This window comes from Chelonia mydas, chromosome 7, assembly GCF_015237465.2.
Source record: "Chelonia mydas isolate rCheMyd1 chromosome 7, rCheMyd1.pri.v2, whole genome shotgun sequence".
In the NCBI taxonomy this organism is placed as follows: domain Eukaryota; kingdom Metazoa; phylum Chordata; order Testudines; family Cheloniidae; genus Chelonia; species Chelonia mydas.
In genome coordinates, this window is record NC_057853.1 from 36135578 (window position 1) to 36156262 (window position 20685).

Here is a 20685-nt window from a genome sequence, read left to right on the forward strand (position 1 = left end):
GGGAACTGAGACATTGGTCCTGTTGTGTTGCCAGGAGACGAGGCAGTGACCTCACATTTTTCTGCCAGCCCAGCAATTGGGATCACCCATTGCTTTAAGGACCTGAGAGGACAAGGGGGAGCGGGGGAGGAGCAGGGGGCCCAGGTCTCCCTATCCCCATCCTTGACCCTGCACTCGGGGTTGACAAGTCCTAGCCCAAGAGGCCTGACCTATTGCTTGCTTCTCAGCTCAGCCCATGCACAGAAGGCCTGAACCCTTGCCTATGTGTTGGGTTAGCCCTCAGACAGGAGCCCCGAGCCACAGACTTCTTACTGGCTCAGCCTCCATCCAGAGGCCTAAGCTCCCCTGTGCGCAGTGGTTCAGCTGTGAACTAGGACAACTGATTGTCTCACTCGACATGAGCACCAATTCCTCGCCACCGCCAAAGGGCTCTGGAAGAGTCCCAAGGAACCTTACATTAATAAACTTAAAATCCATCTACCCCGGCTATTTTCATCTTTGAAATCGACAGCTCAGTGCATCATCCACTCCAAGTTGCATTTTATAAAATTTCATAATGGTGGCACATTTGCTAGATTCAGTAGTATTCCTAATTTTCTTGTAAGAAAAGAAGCAATAAAGAATGAAAACTTACACATGCACTGAAAAGAAAAATATATCAATCTAAGTGAATGGGATATTTTTAGAGCCCATTTTATGCCAGTGAGGTAGATACTTGTAGTTGATATGTAGCACCATTAATGACCTCACAGCATCACTCAGACACAATCTTGCATTCTGCAGCTGAAGAACATGAGGATGCATGGGACCAAATTCTCTGCTCTCATAACTGTGAAATCTGTGGAGTTACAGCAGCAGAGAAATTGGCCCACTGAATGTTCATTAAGGCCATATGCACTGAAGAGTTTTATATGAGAATTCGTACCAACTCTACTACTGGTTCATGTGCCCCCTGTTGTTAGCACCAGTTGGAGCCCTAGTCTACACCAGCCTCCTGTGGCCAAATCAGTCTTTACCACTATTAGTAAAACCAGAAGGTTTAGCTAACAGTTGTAAAACTGGATCTGGCTTTGGGAGCTTAGTCTAAACTAAGGCTTCAGTTGGTGCTAACACCAGGTCATGTGAACCAGTACTAGTGTTAGTGAGAATTCTCTTGTAAAAATCCTAATGCACATGAGGCCTTGAAGAATCTTGTGTTTTTGTAACTGAAACACACCATCAAAAAGCCAGTTGGAAACGCATCTCATTGGACTACAACACTGCTTTCAGGTTTGAGTGTCATAGCCTCTTTTGCAACTGCAATAAATACTGTATTTTAAAGAAAATGTAAGACCTCAATAAATGGAGTGATATACATGAAGGACTGCTTATTATGGTAGTAAAATATATATATTAGGATTAGTAAAAATGTAAACAAATATTTAAGATGCTAAAATATTTGTACCAAATCAATCTAAACAGGTTACTTACGTAGCGAGCTTCTTCCTGTATATCCTTGCTCTATGTGTGAGTGAAATAAAATCTGACTTGTTTTGGCCTAATCTTTACTGTTAGAAAAGTAAATGTGTAAAAACTTAATATCTAGTTTCTTCTGGATGACTAGGAAACAAGCAGACCTATGACTACAGCATGTAGAACTATGTACCTTGATGGAAGAGTTTCCATTATGGAAATTAATACACTGTTCATACTCTTACATTGCATATATGGGTCATAAAACTAAACCACATCTATAGAAATGTTAAAGGAGAAGAAAGTTCAACCTAAAGCAATGCTGCAATTTGAAAAGTAGAAGTTTATTCTCTAATCACTACAACAGATTGCTATTAGCAACTGTTAAAACAGTGCTGCATTAGACTGCTTTAAAGTGTTGTTCTCAAGCTTTCAGTATATTTGAATGAAACAAATGGGTGGTTGCTGAGAGACCAAAGCTGACTTCAGAAGAGTGGGAGAATTTTCAGTGGATGCATTAAATTGATTTTGAGGTGTGCGCTATATGTCTGGTAAAGTCATGAAGACTGTTCCATGTGATTTATAAATCAAAATAACAGGGAGATAGAACAGCGATCTGAATGTTGTTTTGGAGAAAATTTTAAGTAATGCTTTTTAAACGAGCTGCCTCAGCATTCTATAGGTATGCTTTTCCATTCAGTGTCTTCGATGCTTTGGGTAAAAGACTGAACTCTTGTAGTCTCTTTTAAGAGGCAAATCCCTTAGATGAAATCTTGGCCCTTTTGGAGTCAATGGGAATTTTGGCGTTTACTGCAGGAGGGCCAGGATTTCACCTTTTGTGCAGTTTGGAATAGAATGCTTTGTTCACTTGACTGTCACTTTAGTCAAAACAATTGTATTTGGGATAAGGTTAATGCACAATCTTGATGAACTTCAAGAATAGTTTGTATTAATTCAGTTCAGGTGATATTTGGAAGTTTGCCAGTTAATGTCAAATGTTTGGCTTTTCTGAATTTTCATATATGTACAGTGCTGGGATAGCTTCTTCTGCAAAAATAAATGAAGATGTTCCATACAAACAGCTTTCTTAAAAAACTGACCATTAAGTTTGCATTGTGATGTACATGTATCACAATAGCGTTTAATTACATAACATTTCTCAAATGCACAATAATATCCTTCTTTTCTACAACTTTAGATACGAATATATGGCATCTTGTAATATTTCTAACACTTAATTCTTACACTAATTTTGTAGCCCTAGAAGCCTCCAACTTTGATTTACATGATTTCTCTAAATTATGTATTCAATACCTCTTCCATAGCCACATATGATAGTCTCTTGTCAACCAACAGTACTGATTTCATTAAATGCATTTAACTGCAAAGCTAATGTCAATGTAAAATTACATGGCTTGTGGAGGGCAACAGATTTCTATTTGTTTAACATGCAATACGTCTCTAAGCATGATTTACCAGGGCTTGTCATCCAAATGACTGTTATACCAGACCAACATAATCCAGGGAAGTAGTACTGTAAGACATTACTGTACACTTGTAAAATATATTGTATTTGCTATGACATGTTCATGTAATTGGACTGTATTGTAACTTGAAAGGGGGCGTAATTAAGGTTGCACACATGAACATAATTTTAGCATTTCTTGGTGTGAGCTTTTGACTTTGATGTAATCTTTATATTCCTAACAGACTTCTGTGTAAGGAAGCTTCTACTTGTCTTTAAAAGAAAAAGAAGGGGGACCGGTGTAGAGAGGGACAATTTAAAAAAGAGGAACTTCATTCTCCAATACTCCTGAAATATTTTGGTTTTCAAAAGGACAAATAAATACATAAATAATCACATGTAAATTCTACAACTTGGAACTGCTTGGCTAGACACTGCACAAGGGAAAAAACTATCCCAGTGGTTCTCAACCAGGGGTCTGGATGCAGGTTTCAGGGAGTCCACCAAGCAGGGCCAGTGTTAGACTCTTTGGGGCCCAGGGCAGAAAGCTGAAGTCCCACCCTATGGGGCTGAAGCCCAGGGCCCTGAGCCCTCCCTGGGAGTGAAGTCAAAGCCTGAGCAACTTAGCTTGCTACCCCCTAATACTGGTCCTGGCTTTTATATGCAGAAAGCTAGTTGTTATGGCGCAGGTGAGCCATGGAGTTTTTTTATAGCATGCAGGGGAGCCCTCAGGGGAAAAAACAGTTGAGAACCCCTGCTCTATCCCACCTACCTTGGGCGGTCCACAGGCAGGCTGGCTGGCTCCCCCCATTTCTGCAACCCTTAGAAAAAGGGAGTGGGTATATGGGTGGGGAGAGTGGCGGAGTGGAAATTGTAATTAATATGGAGTATGTATTGAATGGGGAGGGAGGCATAAGCAATGAGTGAATGAAAGGGGTAGGAGTTAGTCTGTTCATAGTTTTAAAGTTGAGCTTGTGCTTGTATTTATTGGGTGCACAGGGAAAAAAGTGAATAGATTCAGAGGTTTATCTGAATATTGTTCACATTCTCCTTTGTTATCTTATGAAAAAAGTATTTGTGTTTTAATAGTAATTATCTGGGTTTGCATTCAGTTACATAAAACTAGTATTTTTCTATAGCCCAAGGTATCAAAATTATGCATATGCGAGTGCTGGAAATACAAAGGAAAGATCTTTAACATGAGATGCAATTATGCATAATTTTTCCCTTGCCCAACTCTTCTTAGCTCCTTTTAAATAAACAGTGTATGTATTTACAGCTCGAGATCACAAAATGGAAACAAAGTTCATACCTGTGGCAAATTAGTTTCTCAACATATTTAATTTTAATGTTAGACATTCTTAAGATTTTTAACTCTTACCCTTATGTAATACCCATTTAGAACACTGAATTCCAAACACTTTTCTATCAGTTTTGTCCTCTTCTTAATCTCTTCTCTTGTAAAGTGCAAGCCAACATGGCTTTGCTTTTACTCTTCATGTTCTTGTCTTCTGTACCAGTTACAATGACATCAGCACTCTTCTGAGACTTGGTTGTTAAACTATACTCCCTCTGCTGGCTGGTTCAGCAGCTGCTGAGCAAAACAATCATATGTGAACAGTCGCTGGCTTTCTTAAAAACTGAGTGAAGGACTCTAAACCAAACTAGATATGTAGTATTAGGTGAATGATCCTTCAAGTATAAGTTGAATTTCTGTCCTAACACCCCTTTGACATAAAAAGGGAAATGCTGAGTATTCACTGGACTTTGTTCCCTAACATTCAGTGTACTGAATCATGTCCGTTCGGGGGGGGGGGGGGGGGGGGGGGGGGGGGGGGGGGGGGGGGGGGGGGGGGGGGGGGAGGGGTGTGTGTAGTGTAATATATAGTGTCAACATCTCTGGGTAGAACCAAAATATCTATGCTTCCACACCTAGGGAAAAAAAAACAACCATAAGCAATTTTTAAAAGTTCATTTGTTTCTTCTAAAATGTGTTCCGCCTAAATTGCTATAAATACAGTGTGGTGTTCACTTTGTGGGCTAACTTTATGCTTCAGTTACACGTAATATACCATTAAAGGCTTCCTCAGTATTCTTTGAGCTTTTAAAACACTACTTATTTATGTTGTTGTTTTTTGTTTTTATATACTTTCAAAGTATTTCTCTCTGTAGGGACAGCTCTTAAAGCAGTGAAATGTATATGGATTGACAAAAGAAAAACATTTTTCCCCCCAGGTGGACTTGGTCTTTCAAATACAATGTATGCTCGTTTAGGAGAAATCATTTCTCTAGATGGGTCTATTGCGGTTACTTTGGCAGCTCATCAAGCAATAGGGCTTAAGGTAACATTGGGTTATTATTTTATTTGTTATACACTGCTTGTAGAGGCCAGATGAGATGAACTTACATTCAAGTGTAGATTGGGGGGGGAGGTCCTTTAACTTATTTTGATAACAAATAAATAATAACTACCACCTGTGCATAGTAAATCAAGGGCTGCATTTTGACTTCATACTGGCCTGTTATAAATTTGTTTCAAGAGTGCTCCTCCCATACACTGATCTCCTAAAGTGCTTTGAGATCTACTGATGAAAAGTGCTATAAAAGAACAAAGTACTGTTTGTTGTTCTCTTCTTGTGGCCAGTCTGGGATAATTGGGTTAACCCTTCCCACTGCCAGAGAGCAATCAAAAAGTTTTGTTGAGACTCTGCATCCTGGCCTGGTACACAAAATAAGCTCTTAATTTGTGTAAAAAAACATCTGATTGTAACTTGGTTTCCCTTTGATAAAAAGCCCTGCCTATAAAGATCTAAAGAAAAAATTTCATTTTATATAAAACATTTTGGAAAATAAGTAGGTCACGCCTTGGTCTTTGCTTGATACCCTTTTTATTTATAGTACAGCAATGGCAGTAAAAGTACCACATCCTCTAATGGAGAGGGGTACCTCTAGGACTAAGGGAGTAGTTCAGGTTCCATGCTCATGTAGTTATTGGTCTCTTTGAGATGGACAATTAGGATTTCAGTTGTGATGGGGGGCTACTAGATACCATGTCCAAAAGGAAGTGGTCTAATGCCAGCTTATTTCAAGTAGGCAGTTGATCAGCTATCTGATGATTTATTAATTGGACATGAATATGTCAAACACAATTTCAGTCTGTTAAATACATAATTAGATAAAATCATGATTTTAACGTACAAATTAATTTTCTGTATATAACGAATTAAACATTGTGTGAATGATGCTTTACTTCTCGCACATCATGATGTGTTGGTAAGTCTCTTATTCATTTCTTTGCCTAGGGAATCCTGATTGCTGGCACTGATGAGCAGAAAACAAAGTATCTACCTAAATTGGCATCTGGGGAGCATATTGCAGCTTTTTGCCTTACAGAACCGGGAAGGTAACATTATTTTGTAACTAAAAATGTTTTATTTTTTTGATGACATACATTTGTTTGGTTTGTTACAATGGCACCTACTTCAAATCTATTCTATTTTTTGTGTGTGTGACTTTAAGGCGGATGTTATCAATAAATGATACAGTAGAACTTTGGGAATGGAGGTTGTTCTGAAATGTCTAACTCTGAACAAAATGTTATGGTTGTTCCTTCAAAAGTTTACACCTGAACATGACTTAATACAGCTTTGAAACTTTACTATGCAAAAGACAAGTGCTGCTTTTCACTGTCTTAATTTAAATGAAACAAGCACAGAAACAGTTTCCTTGCAGTGTCAAATCTTTTTTTTAAACTTTCCCTTCATTTTTTTTTTTTTTTTTTTAGTAGTTCACATTTAACACAGTGCTGTATTGTACAGTATTGGCTCTTTTTTTGTGTCTGCTGTCTGATTTCATACTTCCGGTACCAAATGAGGGGTGTGGTTGACTGGTCAGTTCGTAACTCTGAGGTTCTACTTTCTTTCAAACTACATAATTCATCTTCTCCCATGAAGGTGCACCTGTGGCTTCCATGAAATTACTGAATGTTTTTTTGACTTCAGATACATTAATTGGCCCAAACCTTGCCATATCAGACACATTAATTTATCAGTGGAACTGAGTATGGTTTGAAGGACTCTATTGGCTGTGCAGGGAACATTGTGACACCATGAGCACTGAACTGGTTACTCTAAGCTTCTGTGACATAGTTAGAGAAAAATTACGAAAGCTTCTTCAATACCTGGCTCAGTTGACAAACAGTATTAAGAAACCTTTGGGCTTGTCTGTGTGGCAAGCTGGGGTCTGAATCTACCCTGCACTTCCTGCCACCGACGAACTGTCCATGTGGACCCTGCTGACCCCCATTAACAGTTGTTAATGCACTTTGATCTAGTCCTCTTTGAAATGGCAGAGTCAGTAGGAACACTTACTCCATGGCAGGCTACTGTAGCTTGCTGCGAACTAATTGTTCATATGGACAAGTCCTTTGTCTTCCACTGAAGGTGTGTAAAAATTTTAACTCTTTTGTGGCAGCAGCTTCATTTCAGGTTTGTGTTTGTTTATTGCTTGGTTGTAGGTAAGATTTGGAATTGGCTTTAATTCAGAGGAGTACAGTGTCTGCCTACAAATATGAGAATATCTGATTATGCTGTGACTCTTAAAGTGTTTGGAAGAAAAGCCTTAGCCCACTCGAGCAATTTGTGCTGTATTTTTAATTTTAGCTGTAAACTCTATGGACTTCAAGAGTGGACTAGCATTTTCTAGAACTTCTTGCAATAGGTGCTTTATTTCTTTTCCTTGAGTGTTATGAGGCAGTAGCCTCATCATAGTTAGTTAAGACTTCTTCAATCATAAGCTAGGCTTTGGCCCCCCTGTAAAGTCTTTTTCCATTTTGCAGATGTGGACTGTATTAGCAGAGATTTATTTTTGAAAGAAATTCAGGCAACTGATTTTTGAAGTGACACTTTGAGGGAGGGGGGGAAAGAGGGAGAGAATAGGTGCTAATCGTGTTTTGAAACTTTTTCCAACATTTATTTAGCCTGGTTAACTCAATCTTTTAAAATCTCTAGTACACAGGTGCAATCTGTGAAAAGAAAAGGCATAGTTCAGAAGTTATTTGGTGGCAAATAGATAACATCAGAAAGTTTCAGGCACTACCCAGCATTTAAAGGGTATGTAGTTTAGACTGGTGGAGACCTAGCTTTCATTTATCAGGGGAGGGAAGCAAAATACCATGACTGTCACAATCCATGTAAAGTTTGTACGGCTTGTGGTTAAGATATCAGTCTTGAAAACTGAACAGGTTTGGTCTGGAATCACTGAGTGTGTGTACATGGAAACTCATAATACCACTTTTAGAGTCCCTTTTAGGAGTGGAGCTCCTTTTAAAAACGTCAAAGGAGATTTGGCTTTTATAAAACCTTTTTCACCCACCACAGCAAATGTCACTTTCAGAGAAGTTGTTATGCCGGTATCAAAGCTGGAGATCTAGAAAGGAAACTTATCTAAAGAAGAATAATACATGCCTGTAGTTAGCACTATATAAGTAGGTGGTGATTGAGAAGATGTTTGAATTTATTGAACTAGGAGCATTCATACTCTACCCACTGCTCACCCGGGAAGTCCATATAATTGACCTGCTACATTTGTCAGCATACAACAGTATATGATGTACACAGCTATTAATTCTGTGAGGACTACCAGCTATTCCATTTTTCCCTTTCTGTTGCGTATTGCTTTCTTTCAGGATGTGCAACAATATAGCATGAATTGTGGGGAACTGCTTCTGTGCTTCAAACCAGCTATGCGTTGTGACTCTGCTTTTTTTCGCTGCCTTCCAGTACTTCAGAAAGGTAGCAAAGCTAAGCTGATTATCAAGGATGTCATTTCTAAAATATTCTAGCTGTTCCTAGTCAATGTGGCACCATATAGTATAAAATAAGTGAGACTCCAGAGAGAGGTCTCTTCAGAGGACTATGCTTGAAGTATATTTCTTCAGCAGCCATTGGATTTAGAAAGTTACACTTTTATTTAGAAACTGAACTTGAGCGTTTGAAAATTTGGGCCTATATTTGTATCCCTCATATTGTTTAAGTGTTTCTGGAAACTAAGCACATTTTAACTACTTTGGCTTCTAGTGGAAGTGATGCAGCATCCATCCAGTCCAGAGCTACCATGAGTGAAGATGGGAAAAGCTTTTTACTAAATGGCTCAAAGGTATTTATCCATAGAATAATGAATTGAAATATTTATTTCTGGTATGAGTTTCATAGGGAGAATTCCTACCTCATGGAGCATTGCTGGTCACCTTGGTCTCCCAAAAGAGAACTTAACTTGGCAGCTTCTCAGGCTAGTAAAGAACAGTGTCAAAAAGACAGTTCATTCACTCTTGAGGCCAGAAGAAATTACTACTCAGAGAATAACCTTTGCTAATCCTTGGTAAAAAGGCTAAGGAGGTCTCGCTCCGTGAACATGCTTTTCTTCTCTGTATTTCCCCATCCTGTGTCCTGCTTTATTCCGGGAGGGTGAGAGTCTGCCCCTCACTGTGCACACCCAGGTGAGGAGGAAACCTGAGATCTTTTTTTTTTCCCAGCTCTCTACCTTCTCTGCCCAATGTTTTGATGAATACTTTAAAGGAAAAAAATTAACACTGACTTGGAAGTAGAGCTGGTCAGGCCACCTTTTTGGCTAAATTATGTATGCTGTTACATCAAAGCCAAAATGTTTAGTGAGACACACTGGTTCTGATGTATGAAAATTTTGGTGGTTAGGGTACTGGCCTGGCATGTGGAAGACTCAGGTTCAACTCCCTGTTCTGCCTGATTCAGAACAGTTTTTCATCCCAGATCAATCTGAAACAAATGGAGCAGGGCCTTGAATCTAGTGTCACAGTTTCAGGGTTAACTTCACCCTTGACACTCCACTCTCTTAGCCCTCTTGAGGGCATTCACTTCACATTTCAGGCTTCCTATCCATCACCTCTTTTAGGTGGAGGTGATCTCTCCCACCCCAGACCAGGGGTTTAAGCTTGTACTCCTTTTGCAGCTCACTGATTTCCCCAACAGTCCAGACTGGGGTCCAATACCTGTGATTTGTTCTCTCTCCAGGGGGTACTACAGTGTACACGAATTACCAACCAGCCTTCACAAAACAAAGTGTACTTGTTCCTAGGGCAAAAGCATTAGAGAGAACATTTTTTTTTTTTTTTTAAATTGTCATCCTCTGGTCAGCTCTTCTTGGAAGTATAACCTTGCCGTAGTCACAAAGACATTGCAAGGGCAGAGATTAAAACTTGATGGAATGAGTCAGTTAGTCCTGTGCTGAGACAGCTTCTGTTCTGAAATAATAAAGTATTGCATCTATCACAGCACAGCTAATGTACTTTTTTTCTTTTCCCTACCTCCTCTCCCAGATCTGGATATCCAATGGTGGCCTGGCAGACATTTTCACTGTGTTTGCAAGGACTGAGGTTGTTGATAAAGATGGTGCAAAAAAAGACAAAATTAGTGCCTTCATTGTAGAAAGAGCCTTTGGTGGAGTCACTAATGGGAAGCCAGAAGATAAACTGGGTATTCGAGGATCTAATAGTAAGAAGCAATTAAATTCAATATTTTCAAAGAAGTGTGTTTCAAAATTCATGTATTTATCAGAATCCACAAGCAAATCCATTTTGGTTGGGTAATACACTACATTCCAATTTGATTGTGGACATTTTGATTCCTATTTCTTTAACATCCTTCTCAGTTTTCTGCAGACAATTCAAAGTGCACTTTCACAAATATAAAGGTCCATGTTAAGTAATTACCTTCTCATTTGCTAATTGTCATCCATTTCCAAACACCTGACACTCTCATCTTGCCATGGAAATTCCCCTTTGTGTGCTCCACTGAGAAGATTCAGTAATAAGCAGCATTACTATGATTCAGCAGCACTGGGAGCTGGTTTCTCTTTGTTGTTCTATTTATTGGTAGATCTTATGCTTCACCATCAGTCATTCAGTTATGTGTGTTCTTTCGGTCTTTCTTCCAGTTCCAGGCAAGACTGTAGTTTTCCCCAGTCGTGCTGTACAAGTTAGAAATATTAGTATTTGTACATTTCATAAATTAAAATGCTAACTCCCAGCTTTCTCACCGTTAACTTCTTTGACAAAGTGTATTTAATTCTGTTGTGTTGTATTGGGAAAAATCCAATTTCTAGTACAGAAAGAGTAAGTTAAATTCTGAATGTTGCTATATCTTTTAACAGTATTTCTCAAAAGTTTTTTGAAATAATTGAATGCTATTTTTATTTCAGCCTGTGAAGTACATTTTGAAAACACAAAAGTGCCTGTAGAGAATGTTATTGGAGAAGTAGGAGGGGGGTTTAAGGTGAGTTGTGAAGAATAATAATTATGTTTAAACCGACCACAAAGGTGTCTCTGGGGAAGAGAATTTGTTGTTTGGTGCCAGATTTAGCTCTGCTCTAAAAGGACAAACATATTTGTTAACCTCTGAGATCAGTAAATGTGAAAAAGATTAGAGGATGGAATTACTCTGTTTATCTTTTGTATGCAGTAAGTTTCGTATGTTACATTCTCTGTGTTCATAGGCACTCCCTTTCTTAAGCACTGTAGTAGTGTATGTAACAGAGAAGCTTCTGCTATTGGAGTTTCGTTAGCTGGTGCTTCGGTTTTTCCATCCAAGATGACTAAAACTGTTTGTTTGAAAAGTACGAGTTTGGTAAATTTCAACAACTTTTACTTTACCCATCCTGGGGTGGGTGATACAGAACAAAAAACAATAGCATTGGAGAAAATTTGAACAACCTTGGATATCTCCCCTCACGTGAATGTGCAACTGTGAGTGAAGCTGTAAATGGCTCTTTGAAATTTGCCTGTCCCCATCCCTACTCTTACAGCCAACCTGCCACAAGCAGAGCTCACATGCAGAGGGATGTAAGTTCAAGGCAGCAGCCCATAGGCACAAAATTGTGTTTTGTGTTACTCTGATGCTTAGCATTGCTGCAAAAGTGTATTGATCCAGTCCTTTGGAGTTTCCAGTGGAGACCTTCCTGCCAAGCAACGTGTAGCTGTCAGCTGAGTAGGGAAAAAGGAGAGTGAGGAAATGACACAAAAAAACACAAATTAGGATGATGCAGGGAGGGGAAAGAAATAAGAAAGGGAAAACAAAGCAGGCAGACAAGAAGAGGGTTCAGAGTGGGGAGAGCAAAAGAGGATAGTAGGAAATTCCGGAGGACATAAGGGGGCTACCCATCAGCTGATCATCACAAAAGGACTCTACCCAAATGAAACGCAGCAAACCACTGCTGAGATACTCAAACATGAACTGAGTGTAAACATTAAACTGAGCATTTATATGTGAGCATGATACAGGCTGCTTCCTTTCTTGATGTTTAAAGGAAGAAGCCTTTCTATAGAAAAGAAAAGGTTAGAATCAGAATCAGTTCATGAATTTTGATAAATGGGATGTGATCAGTGATGAAAGCTATAAGGTTTAAGCTACAGTGAAAGTAATCTTGTTATATTTGTAGTTTAGTGTTTAAATGAAACCCATGTGGGGAGAGAGAGAGGTTCTAGATGTCAACAGAAAAATTCTTGGGGAAAAGGTAGAAATAGTAAGTAAGATTTCATGGGATAATCAATAAAGGAAATGGGAAAGTGAAGATATGAAGTAGCCTATACCCAAAGGCTGCATTTCGTAACAACCAGCCAAAAATATGTCAAGAGTCTGTAAATCATGTGGATTAACAAAGTACGAATAATGAATAAGGTTAAATGAGGCCAAGCAGAGAGTAATTTCAGGTACAGAAGAACAGCAAAGACTAAAAATGAAGTTGTTTTGAAGGAAGGGGGGAAAGCATAAGGACAGGTAGAGAATGAGAAGATTGTAAAAGAGATTAAAGTAAATCGGACATTTAAGTACATAAGGAGCACGAAATCAATAAAGGAGACAGAAGGGACTCTTAAGAGATAGTAAGGGTAATTTATTTACAGAAGAGGACAGATACCGCTAAAGTAATTGAATTCTTGTACTTAGTTTATAAATGAGTTAAGAGTTCAGATGCCAGAAACTGAGACAGTTTTCAAGGGGAGCTGAAGAAATGCTGAAAGAAATTGTGATTGTGCTGGAACAGATGATCAAGAAATTAGAACTTGTGAGGGACTGAAAAACAAACTTCAACCTTATAGAAAAATTGTTTATAGTTTTTAAATTACACTTAAAATGAAGGTTGAATATGAGATTGATATCCTGAACAAAGGCTAACAATTGTCTGTATTTAAAAAGATATTTAGGGAATGTCTGATAAAATACAAACCTTAGCTTCCTTTCAGTGGGATAATACTGAAAACATTTATAACAAACCGAATAAACAGATGGAAAAATAATGGATTGTGTGCATAATTCACAAGGGCTACCATGGAAATATTAAATAAAACCTAATATAAGTAAATGCATTGCTTACCTGCCATGTTAAATATACGCCATGGGCAGTGAATTTGTCACAGAAAATTCTCAAGCATTGCAGATGAGTTTTGGTAAACCTTATTTAAAGTTTTGTGACTTATTTCTGAACTTGTTTAGCAAAATATTCCTTCCTCTTGTGTTTATGAAGCAAAAAGTCTTGAAATTCTCAAAGTGCCCTTTTTGTGTCAAGTAATATCAACTTGTCAGATTTCTGAACTGAAGTCTGAGAGGTAAATGTAATTAATATTCACATAAAACAATATTTAGCCTAAATTTAAAATATTAGCTTTTAAAAAAAAATGTTCTTCGAATGCTTGCATGTGTCCATTTCACTGTAGGTGTTTGTGCACCTAGTGCACAGTTGTCAGAACTTTATCCCTCAGCAGTACTCATCCGGGCAGCTCAAGCACCCTCTGTCTCCACATTCCACTGTGCGCTGGTGTAAGCAGGTGGAACCACTCCGACCCCCCTCAGTTCCTCTTCCCGCCAGTGGTGGTTGTCGGTGCAATCTCAGACTTGTCATAAGAATCCCTCACTCCTTTGCTTGTGTATACTGTTATTGTTAGAAAATAGTTAAGTTGGTTAGTTTTAGCAAGTTTTTGTGATAGATTTTAATCTTAAGTCTTTTGGGGGGGGGGGGGGGCCGACTAGTTTTCATGTTATCCCAGTACTGAAACGATGCTGCGCTCACCAGGTTTTAAGTCCTGCCGCACGTGTGTCGAACCTGTGCTGGTCAGTGACCCACACACAGCCTGTCTGAAATGTTTGGGAGAATCCCACATCAGTGACAAATGTCACATTTTGTCAGATTTAAGTCCTGCTCAAAAAAAGAGAGAGCAATGAGGCTCAGATGTTTGCTCAAGGAGGCAGCACTCGCCACCCCCCTCCATTGGACTCATCACACACAGCTTGTGCCCCAAGTACATCAGCCTGGGCACAGAGCGCACCAGAGATGTCTGCAGCTCCTCAGTCCCATTTGCTGGTACTGAAGAAAAGACTTAAACCCTCCTCAGGCTCAGTACCTAGCTTGGGGTTGTTGGTGCCGAAGCCTAGTAGAGGCAGAGATTCTCTGGAGCACCCTTCAGCACAGAAGGGATCTTTGCCTCTGGAGCCTGTGCTAGGTCCATTGAGGGCGTCCCCTAAAAGGCCTCTGTGGCAGAGCCATCAGTCATTGCTGCTCCCAGTCACCCTGGAGGTGCATGCAGCTGAAAGGGACCTGCTTAGCCTCTTAGTATGGTATCGCTGGTGGTGCAAGAAGGTTTACAGTCGGTACTCGTGCCAGTGGTGCCTACCTCTCTGTGTCAGGAACTCATGGTACCATTACCTCCCAGGCAGCCACAACGGCTGCTACAGTTGAAGGGCAAGCCTCCAGTGATATCCCTGGCACCACCATGCCTTCGTTTGGGCTACCTGTCTCCAGTCCCAACTGGTTCTGCCTCCTCTTCTGCCCCCTCCCCCCCCCCCCCCCCCCCCCCCCCCCCGCCATTTGGGATGTTTTGCATTCTTCCCCTTCAGACTCAGAGGTGCATCCCTCTGCCATCCAAGACAGAGGGCATACGCTCCATCAGAGACTTGAGGACCATGGGTCATGCAACAGTCACAGCCCTGGCCTTTTCCTCCTTCTAAGGGGTAATGGCCCCATCAAAGTTGGGTCCCAAGCCCATGTCAGTGGCTGACCATGAGGCACCCCTCCTCCTGCTAGGACATTCCTGCAACTGTCTGGTTCTTTGTCATTGAGACTGCTCAGGTGGCATCAGCATCAGACATCATTTTCTGGTACCTGTACTAAGAACAGTGCCAGCCAGCCAGAAGTCACTCAGGCGGCTTCCCCACCGTAAGTGTTGGAGCAGCCTCCACCTCAGAATCCTGTGGTGTCCTCTTCCTCATTCCCAGATGAGGCTGTTGAGGCAGCAAGCGATTCACCACCTCCAGAGGACCATGGGGCTTATCAAGATCTGTTGAGAAGCGTGGCCTCTGTTCTTGATATTCAGGCAGAGGAGGTGTGTGAAAGCTCCCACAAGTTGGTGGACATTCTGGTATTGCCAGCCCTGACCGCTAGCCGCTGCCAGTTTAATGAAGCCATAATGGAGCCAATCAAGGTGCTCTGGCAGTTGCCATCCTCCTTACCTCCCACAGTAAAGCGAGCTGAAAGGAGGTACTTCGTCCCCAGTAAGGGATATGAGATTTGTACTCTCACCTTCTTCCAGGTTCTTTGGCGGTGGCGGCTGCTAATGTTGTTCAGTGTATCCGCTGTCCTGTCTGCATTCAACGCACTGGGGCTCCTAGATAATCAAAACAAATCAATTCTAAAACCAGTACAGAGAACAGAGTTTGTTGGAGCAGCCTTAGACTCCAAAATCCAGGTTCAAAGTACTACAGGGCTTGGTGTTGTGACCAAAAGCATATGCTCTCTCACAGCCCACCACTGCCTCAGCCTGCTGGGTCAAATGGCAGCATATGCCTATGTGATTCAGCACACCAGGCTGCATCTCAGAAAGCTGCTGGCATCAATGTATGCCCCAAGTTGTTGTCGTGGACAAGATGGTTTGAGTGCCAATGTCAGTTTTATTATTTTTAGATCCTCTGAAAGTCTGTGGGAAGGGAGGTCCCCTTATCTCCCTGCTACCAACCCTCACTTCAATCAGCCCCCTCAGGGTCTCTGTTTGTCTTAAGATCTAATGGCTCATATAAACATTAGGGAGTTAAGAGCTATGCAACTAGCCTGCTCATCTTTCCACCCGCCTATAGTAGGAAAGAACTTGGTAATTCTAACAGGCAACTTGGTGACTATGTTTTGCATAAGACAGGGAGGAGTGCAGTCAACCCAGCTGTGCCAGGAGGCAATTAGCTTCTGCAACTTTTGCATACCCAATCAGTTCATCTCAGGGGTGCTTATCTTTCCTGGAAGCAGGACAAGTTTGCAGATTGTCTGAGCAGGATCTTCCCCAATCACCACAAGTGGTCTTTACTTCTGGACATCTCCAGATCCATCTTCTAGCTCTGGATGACTCCCCAAGTGGACCTGTTTGCAACAAAGTGCAACAGAAAATGCCACTGATTTTGTTCTCAGGGAGGTCTCAACCCAGGCTGATTGACCGATGCTTTTCTGCTACCTTGGAAGGATCCCCTCCTGTATGCCTTCCTTCCAGTTCCCTTGCTGCCCATAGTCTTGTTTTAAAGTCAAACACGACCATGTTTGTCTCATCCTGATAGCACCAGCTTGGCCTCGACAGCACTGGCGCTTGACCCTACTGAATTTCTCCTACCGGATCCAGATGTGATTTCTCAGGACCATAGCCACCTGCTCCATCCAAACCTACAAGACCACCACCTGACAGTCCTGTTCTAGGGATTTGCTATTTGCCAGTTTGGGGCAGGTTGTCTTTCAGTCACTGTTCAGGTAGTCTCAGGGCACACCACCATATTTGTCTGCTTGTGAGTCCCCTACAATGGAATGGACATGTGCAAGCACTCGCAGGATAAATGGTTGCCTACCTTTCTGTAACTGTTCTTCAACATGTTGCACATATCTATTCCCTAACCCTCCTCCCCCTTCCCATTTCTGTTGGGGGTCTATCTAGTACAAAGGAACTGAGCTCTCCCGACGACATAATTAAACCACCTCCAATGAACTGAGGTAGCTATGTCAGCGGGAGAGTGTCACCAACCGAAATAGCGCTGTCCACACTGGCACGTCTGTCCGTGTAACTTATGTCGCTCAGGTTTTTTCACACCCCCCCGGGCAACATGAGTTATACTGACAAAAGTGTTAGTGTAGAAAGACCCTAAGTACACGGCAGGCTAGTGCGGATAGATTCACACCCCAGCTTGCTGCAAACTTAATGTTTGTATGTACAAAGCCTTAGTCTGAAGAGCTACATTAAAGCATTTTCAGAGGGACTTTTGTGCAAAACTTCAGGATTATCATTCCTGTATGTTAAATGTTTCAATTTTAGTGCAACAATGAAATCTGGAGAAATGGAAACATGAAGTTAAGATCTAGACCTTCTTATTCCTGGATATATTTAGTGTAGCCTTCTGAATCCTGAATTTGTAATGGTTTCAGCTTGATGAGATGTGACCTTTACTTACTTTGTTTGCCAAGCACAGATGTTATTCTTTCAGTCACCTGAAACATTTTAACAAAATGTGTGCACTAACTTTGAACACAGTGTTCCAAGTTGCATTTCCCTCCCCTTTAATAACATTTAGGTTTTGATGTCCATGTATCAATATTCTGTATATATAACTGGCTTTTTTTTTTTTTTTTTTAAGTCAGCCTTTTTGTCTGCAGCATGGGTGCTGTTCGAGCAGGGCCGACTCTAGGTTTTTTGCCTCCCCCAAGAGCAAAAAAAAAAAAAAAAAAGCCGGAGTGCAGCCGAAATGCAAAAAAAAAGGGGGGGGGGGGCCAGAATGCCGCCCCTTGAGAAGGGCCGCCCCAAGCATGTGCTTGGTTTGCTGGTGCCTAGACCCGGCCCTGTGTTTGAGGGCATTAAAGCTGTGCCTGGTTTCCACATCTTTCCTCAGTAGTCTGACTCTTTGGCAGTAGTTAAGGTCAGCATCATAGACATTTTTTTTCTGTATTTTGGAATTGGAATGCCCCTCACCTGTCTATCCTTTGGGAGGGAAGGACCATCACCTACACAAGCTTGCTCTAGCAGTTTAGAGACCACAAGCGCTAACTGAGTGGAGTGCATTTTTGGGTGCTTCCTAGTAAAAATCTGTGATAGTGAGACTTCTTTTGCTTTCATGGATAATTCTTTGACTGATGTCACATGATTATCACTTAAATAATGAAAGCTATGGAGAAACAAGACTTTGAGCTTTCAGGAAACTTCTGCAGATGCTTTTCCAGCCCAGGTTTCTTAATATAGTCCATGAATTGGGAGGAAGAATGAGATTATGCAAGAAAAGGTTCTGTTCTCCACTTCATGCTCCCTTTCTTTTTAACCAGCAGCTATGAGCAGTGTATAGATATATCATTCCAACAACTCAAGCAAGCATTGCCTTAGTAACTTGAATTTTTTTGTCATGCACTTAGTAATGCACTAAGTTATGGGTATTCTACCTTACCAGTTAAGAGATGCACTCGTGTATTCATCTACAGCCTTGTGTTATATAATTATTCATTCCTATTTTCTGTTATTGGTCATGATTCTAAGCACCTTTGCTAGATGCACAATGAAATTCCTAAAGCCTGAAAAATAACATCATGATTCTGATTATAAGTAGGTTTCTATTTTTCTTATGCTGTCACTGTTACCTGTAGGCTCCTAGCATAAGGAATTATGCACATACTATTTTCTTCTATAGGGTATGCATCTAATGGATATGTTTTCCATCCTAGTGAGCTTCATGGATTTTTTTTTTTCCTTTCCCTCCCCAACCTTCAGGATTTTTCTTCTTTATTATGCATCTTAGCTCTGGAAACACAGGATATTATTTTATTAACTTACTCTGTTCTTGTTTCTAATAAAAGGGCCCAAACTGAATAATTGCATATAATGTAGTTTGAAGAGGAAGTTAATCTATTTTAAATAGGCTTTATGCTGCAATGGTCTGGACACAAACTTCATTTTTTGGGAAAATGATTAACATCCACTACATACATAGAACATCTCTGTTCTAACCCTTAACTTGTTCTCTGTAATTTGTGACTCTTGACCTTTGCTGAGAATAAGCGCCTTCCTTTCCATGAAAGCCTATTCTGCCTCCTGTGCACCAGCTACTACACAGAGTGGCTGCCTCTACCTCCTTCAAGAGTAGCTGTGTCTCTTACTGTATGCTAGCCAGAGAGAGACCAATGGGAGTAGGGGGAGGTAGAAGTGAAAATAATCCAGTGTGACTTGAAGACTTCCCCCACCTCTATTCCTCTGTTGTATAGAGTAGTGAGAGATGAGAGACAAGCAAGCTAAATACCGCAAATTTTCTAGGTAGTTGGCTGGCCCCGAGCTAAGTGAAGGAGGTCTGGCCCTGCATAGCAGGATTCTCTAGCCATGTGAACTGAGTACAGGCACAGGATGAAAAGTGTGGTCTGCACAATCATACATTAATCTTTGAAGCCCTAAGGGTTGTACTGTTCTAAAATGAGACACCTCTAGAGACAATAAGGCAGCCTGATATTTAGGGCCCTACCAAATTCATGGCCATGAAAAACACGTCATGGACCATGAAATCTGGTCTTTTATGTGCTATACAGATTTCACAGGGGAGGCCAGCGTTTCTCAAATTGCGGGTCCTGATCTAAAGGGAGTTGCAGGGGGGTTGCAAAGTTATTTTAGGGAGATTGCGGAATTTGGAGCTGGGCGGCCAGAGCGCAGCAGCTGTTGGCTGGGCGGCCAGCTCTGAAAGAAGTGCCTTGCCAGCAGCAATGCAGAAGTAAGGATGACCTAGTATTGCCACCCTTACTTGTGCGCTGCTGCTGGCGGCGGTGCTGCCTTCGGAGCTGGGATCCCGGCCAGCAGCCGCTGCTCTCCAGCCACGCAGCTCTGAAGGCAGTGCCGCCTCCAGCAGCAGCGCAGAAGTAAGGGTAGCAGTACTGCACACACCCCTACAATAACCTTGCGACACCCCCACACACACACATGCACCTCCTTTTTGGGCCAGGACCCCTACAATTACAACACCATGACATTTCAGATTTAAATAGCTGAAATAATGAAATTCATTATTTTTTAAAATCCCGTGACCGTGAAATTGACCAAAATGGACCCTGAATTTGGTGGGGTCCTACTGATATTCAATCGTTTCTCTAAGTATAACACTTGTGTAACACTTAACTGCTGTGCTCCATTGGCGAAACACTATTAAAAACCTGTCTGGGCCACCAATTGGTATTTTCTGCTACTAATTGCTAATGCAAAATGCTTGTCACTTGCTGAGGCACTAGGTTCCTTGTGCTTTGGGGTCTGCCATGTAGTAATTTAAAATGAATAATGCATAGTAATATTTTAATTGTATTAACCTCATAAACCAATCTGTGAGCTCACATTTCATTAGTGAAAATTCAAAGGAACAATTTCTATAAAACTGCTCTAAAAGTGTTTTATTGCAAAGGCATAGTTAAATACTAAAGAGAGAGACATCCTTTTCCACTATCAGAAGTAACATCTTCAATGACAAAAGAGCCAGCTGCTAATGAAACGAAGTGTTTTCAATGTGGGGTTTCTCTGTAGAGTATGAGTAGGCATTCACTGAAGAAAACGTCCTTCATCTGATGTGTTCTCTCTGAATTCTGTTTTGAGGATAGCTGTAGCTAACTTAACCCTTATTCATTTTTGGTACACTTTCTGTAGAGGAACATAATGAATTTTTGGAGGTGCATTGGTATCTACCAACATAAAGCTATGGCATTTTACAAAATGG

At 40.9% G+C, this 20685-nt stretch overlaps 1 protein-coding gene across 2 annotated transcripts in view; it reads left to right on the forward strand.

Annotated features, from left to right (window-relative positions):
• ACAD9 (acyl-CoA dehydrogenase family member 9) overlaps positions 1-20685 on the forward strand; it is a 61482-nt gene that overhangs the window by 17497 nt on the left and 23300 nt on the right. For both annotated transcript variants that reach the window (XM_007056501.4, XM_043551177.1), the window contains exons 4-8: positions 5153-5259; positions 6220-6320; positions 8995-9073; positions 10269-10443; positions 11150-11223. In XM_007056501.4, coding sequence (XP_007056563.2) covers positions 5153-5259; positions 6220-6320; positions 8995-9073; positions 10269-10443; positions 11150-11223 — 536 coding nt within the window. The remainder of the gene's footprint in view (positions 1-5152; positions 5260-6219; positions 6321-8994; positions 9074-10268; positions 10444-11149; positions 11224-20685) is intronic.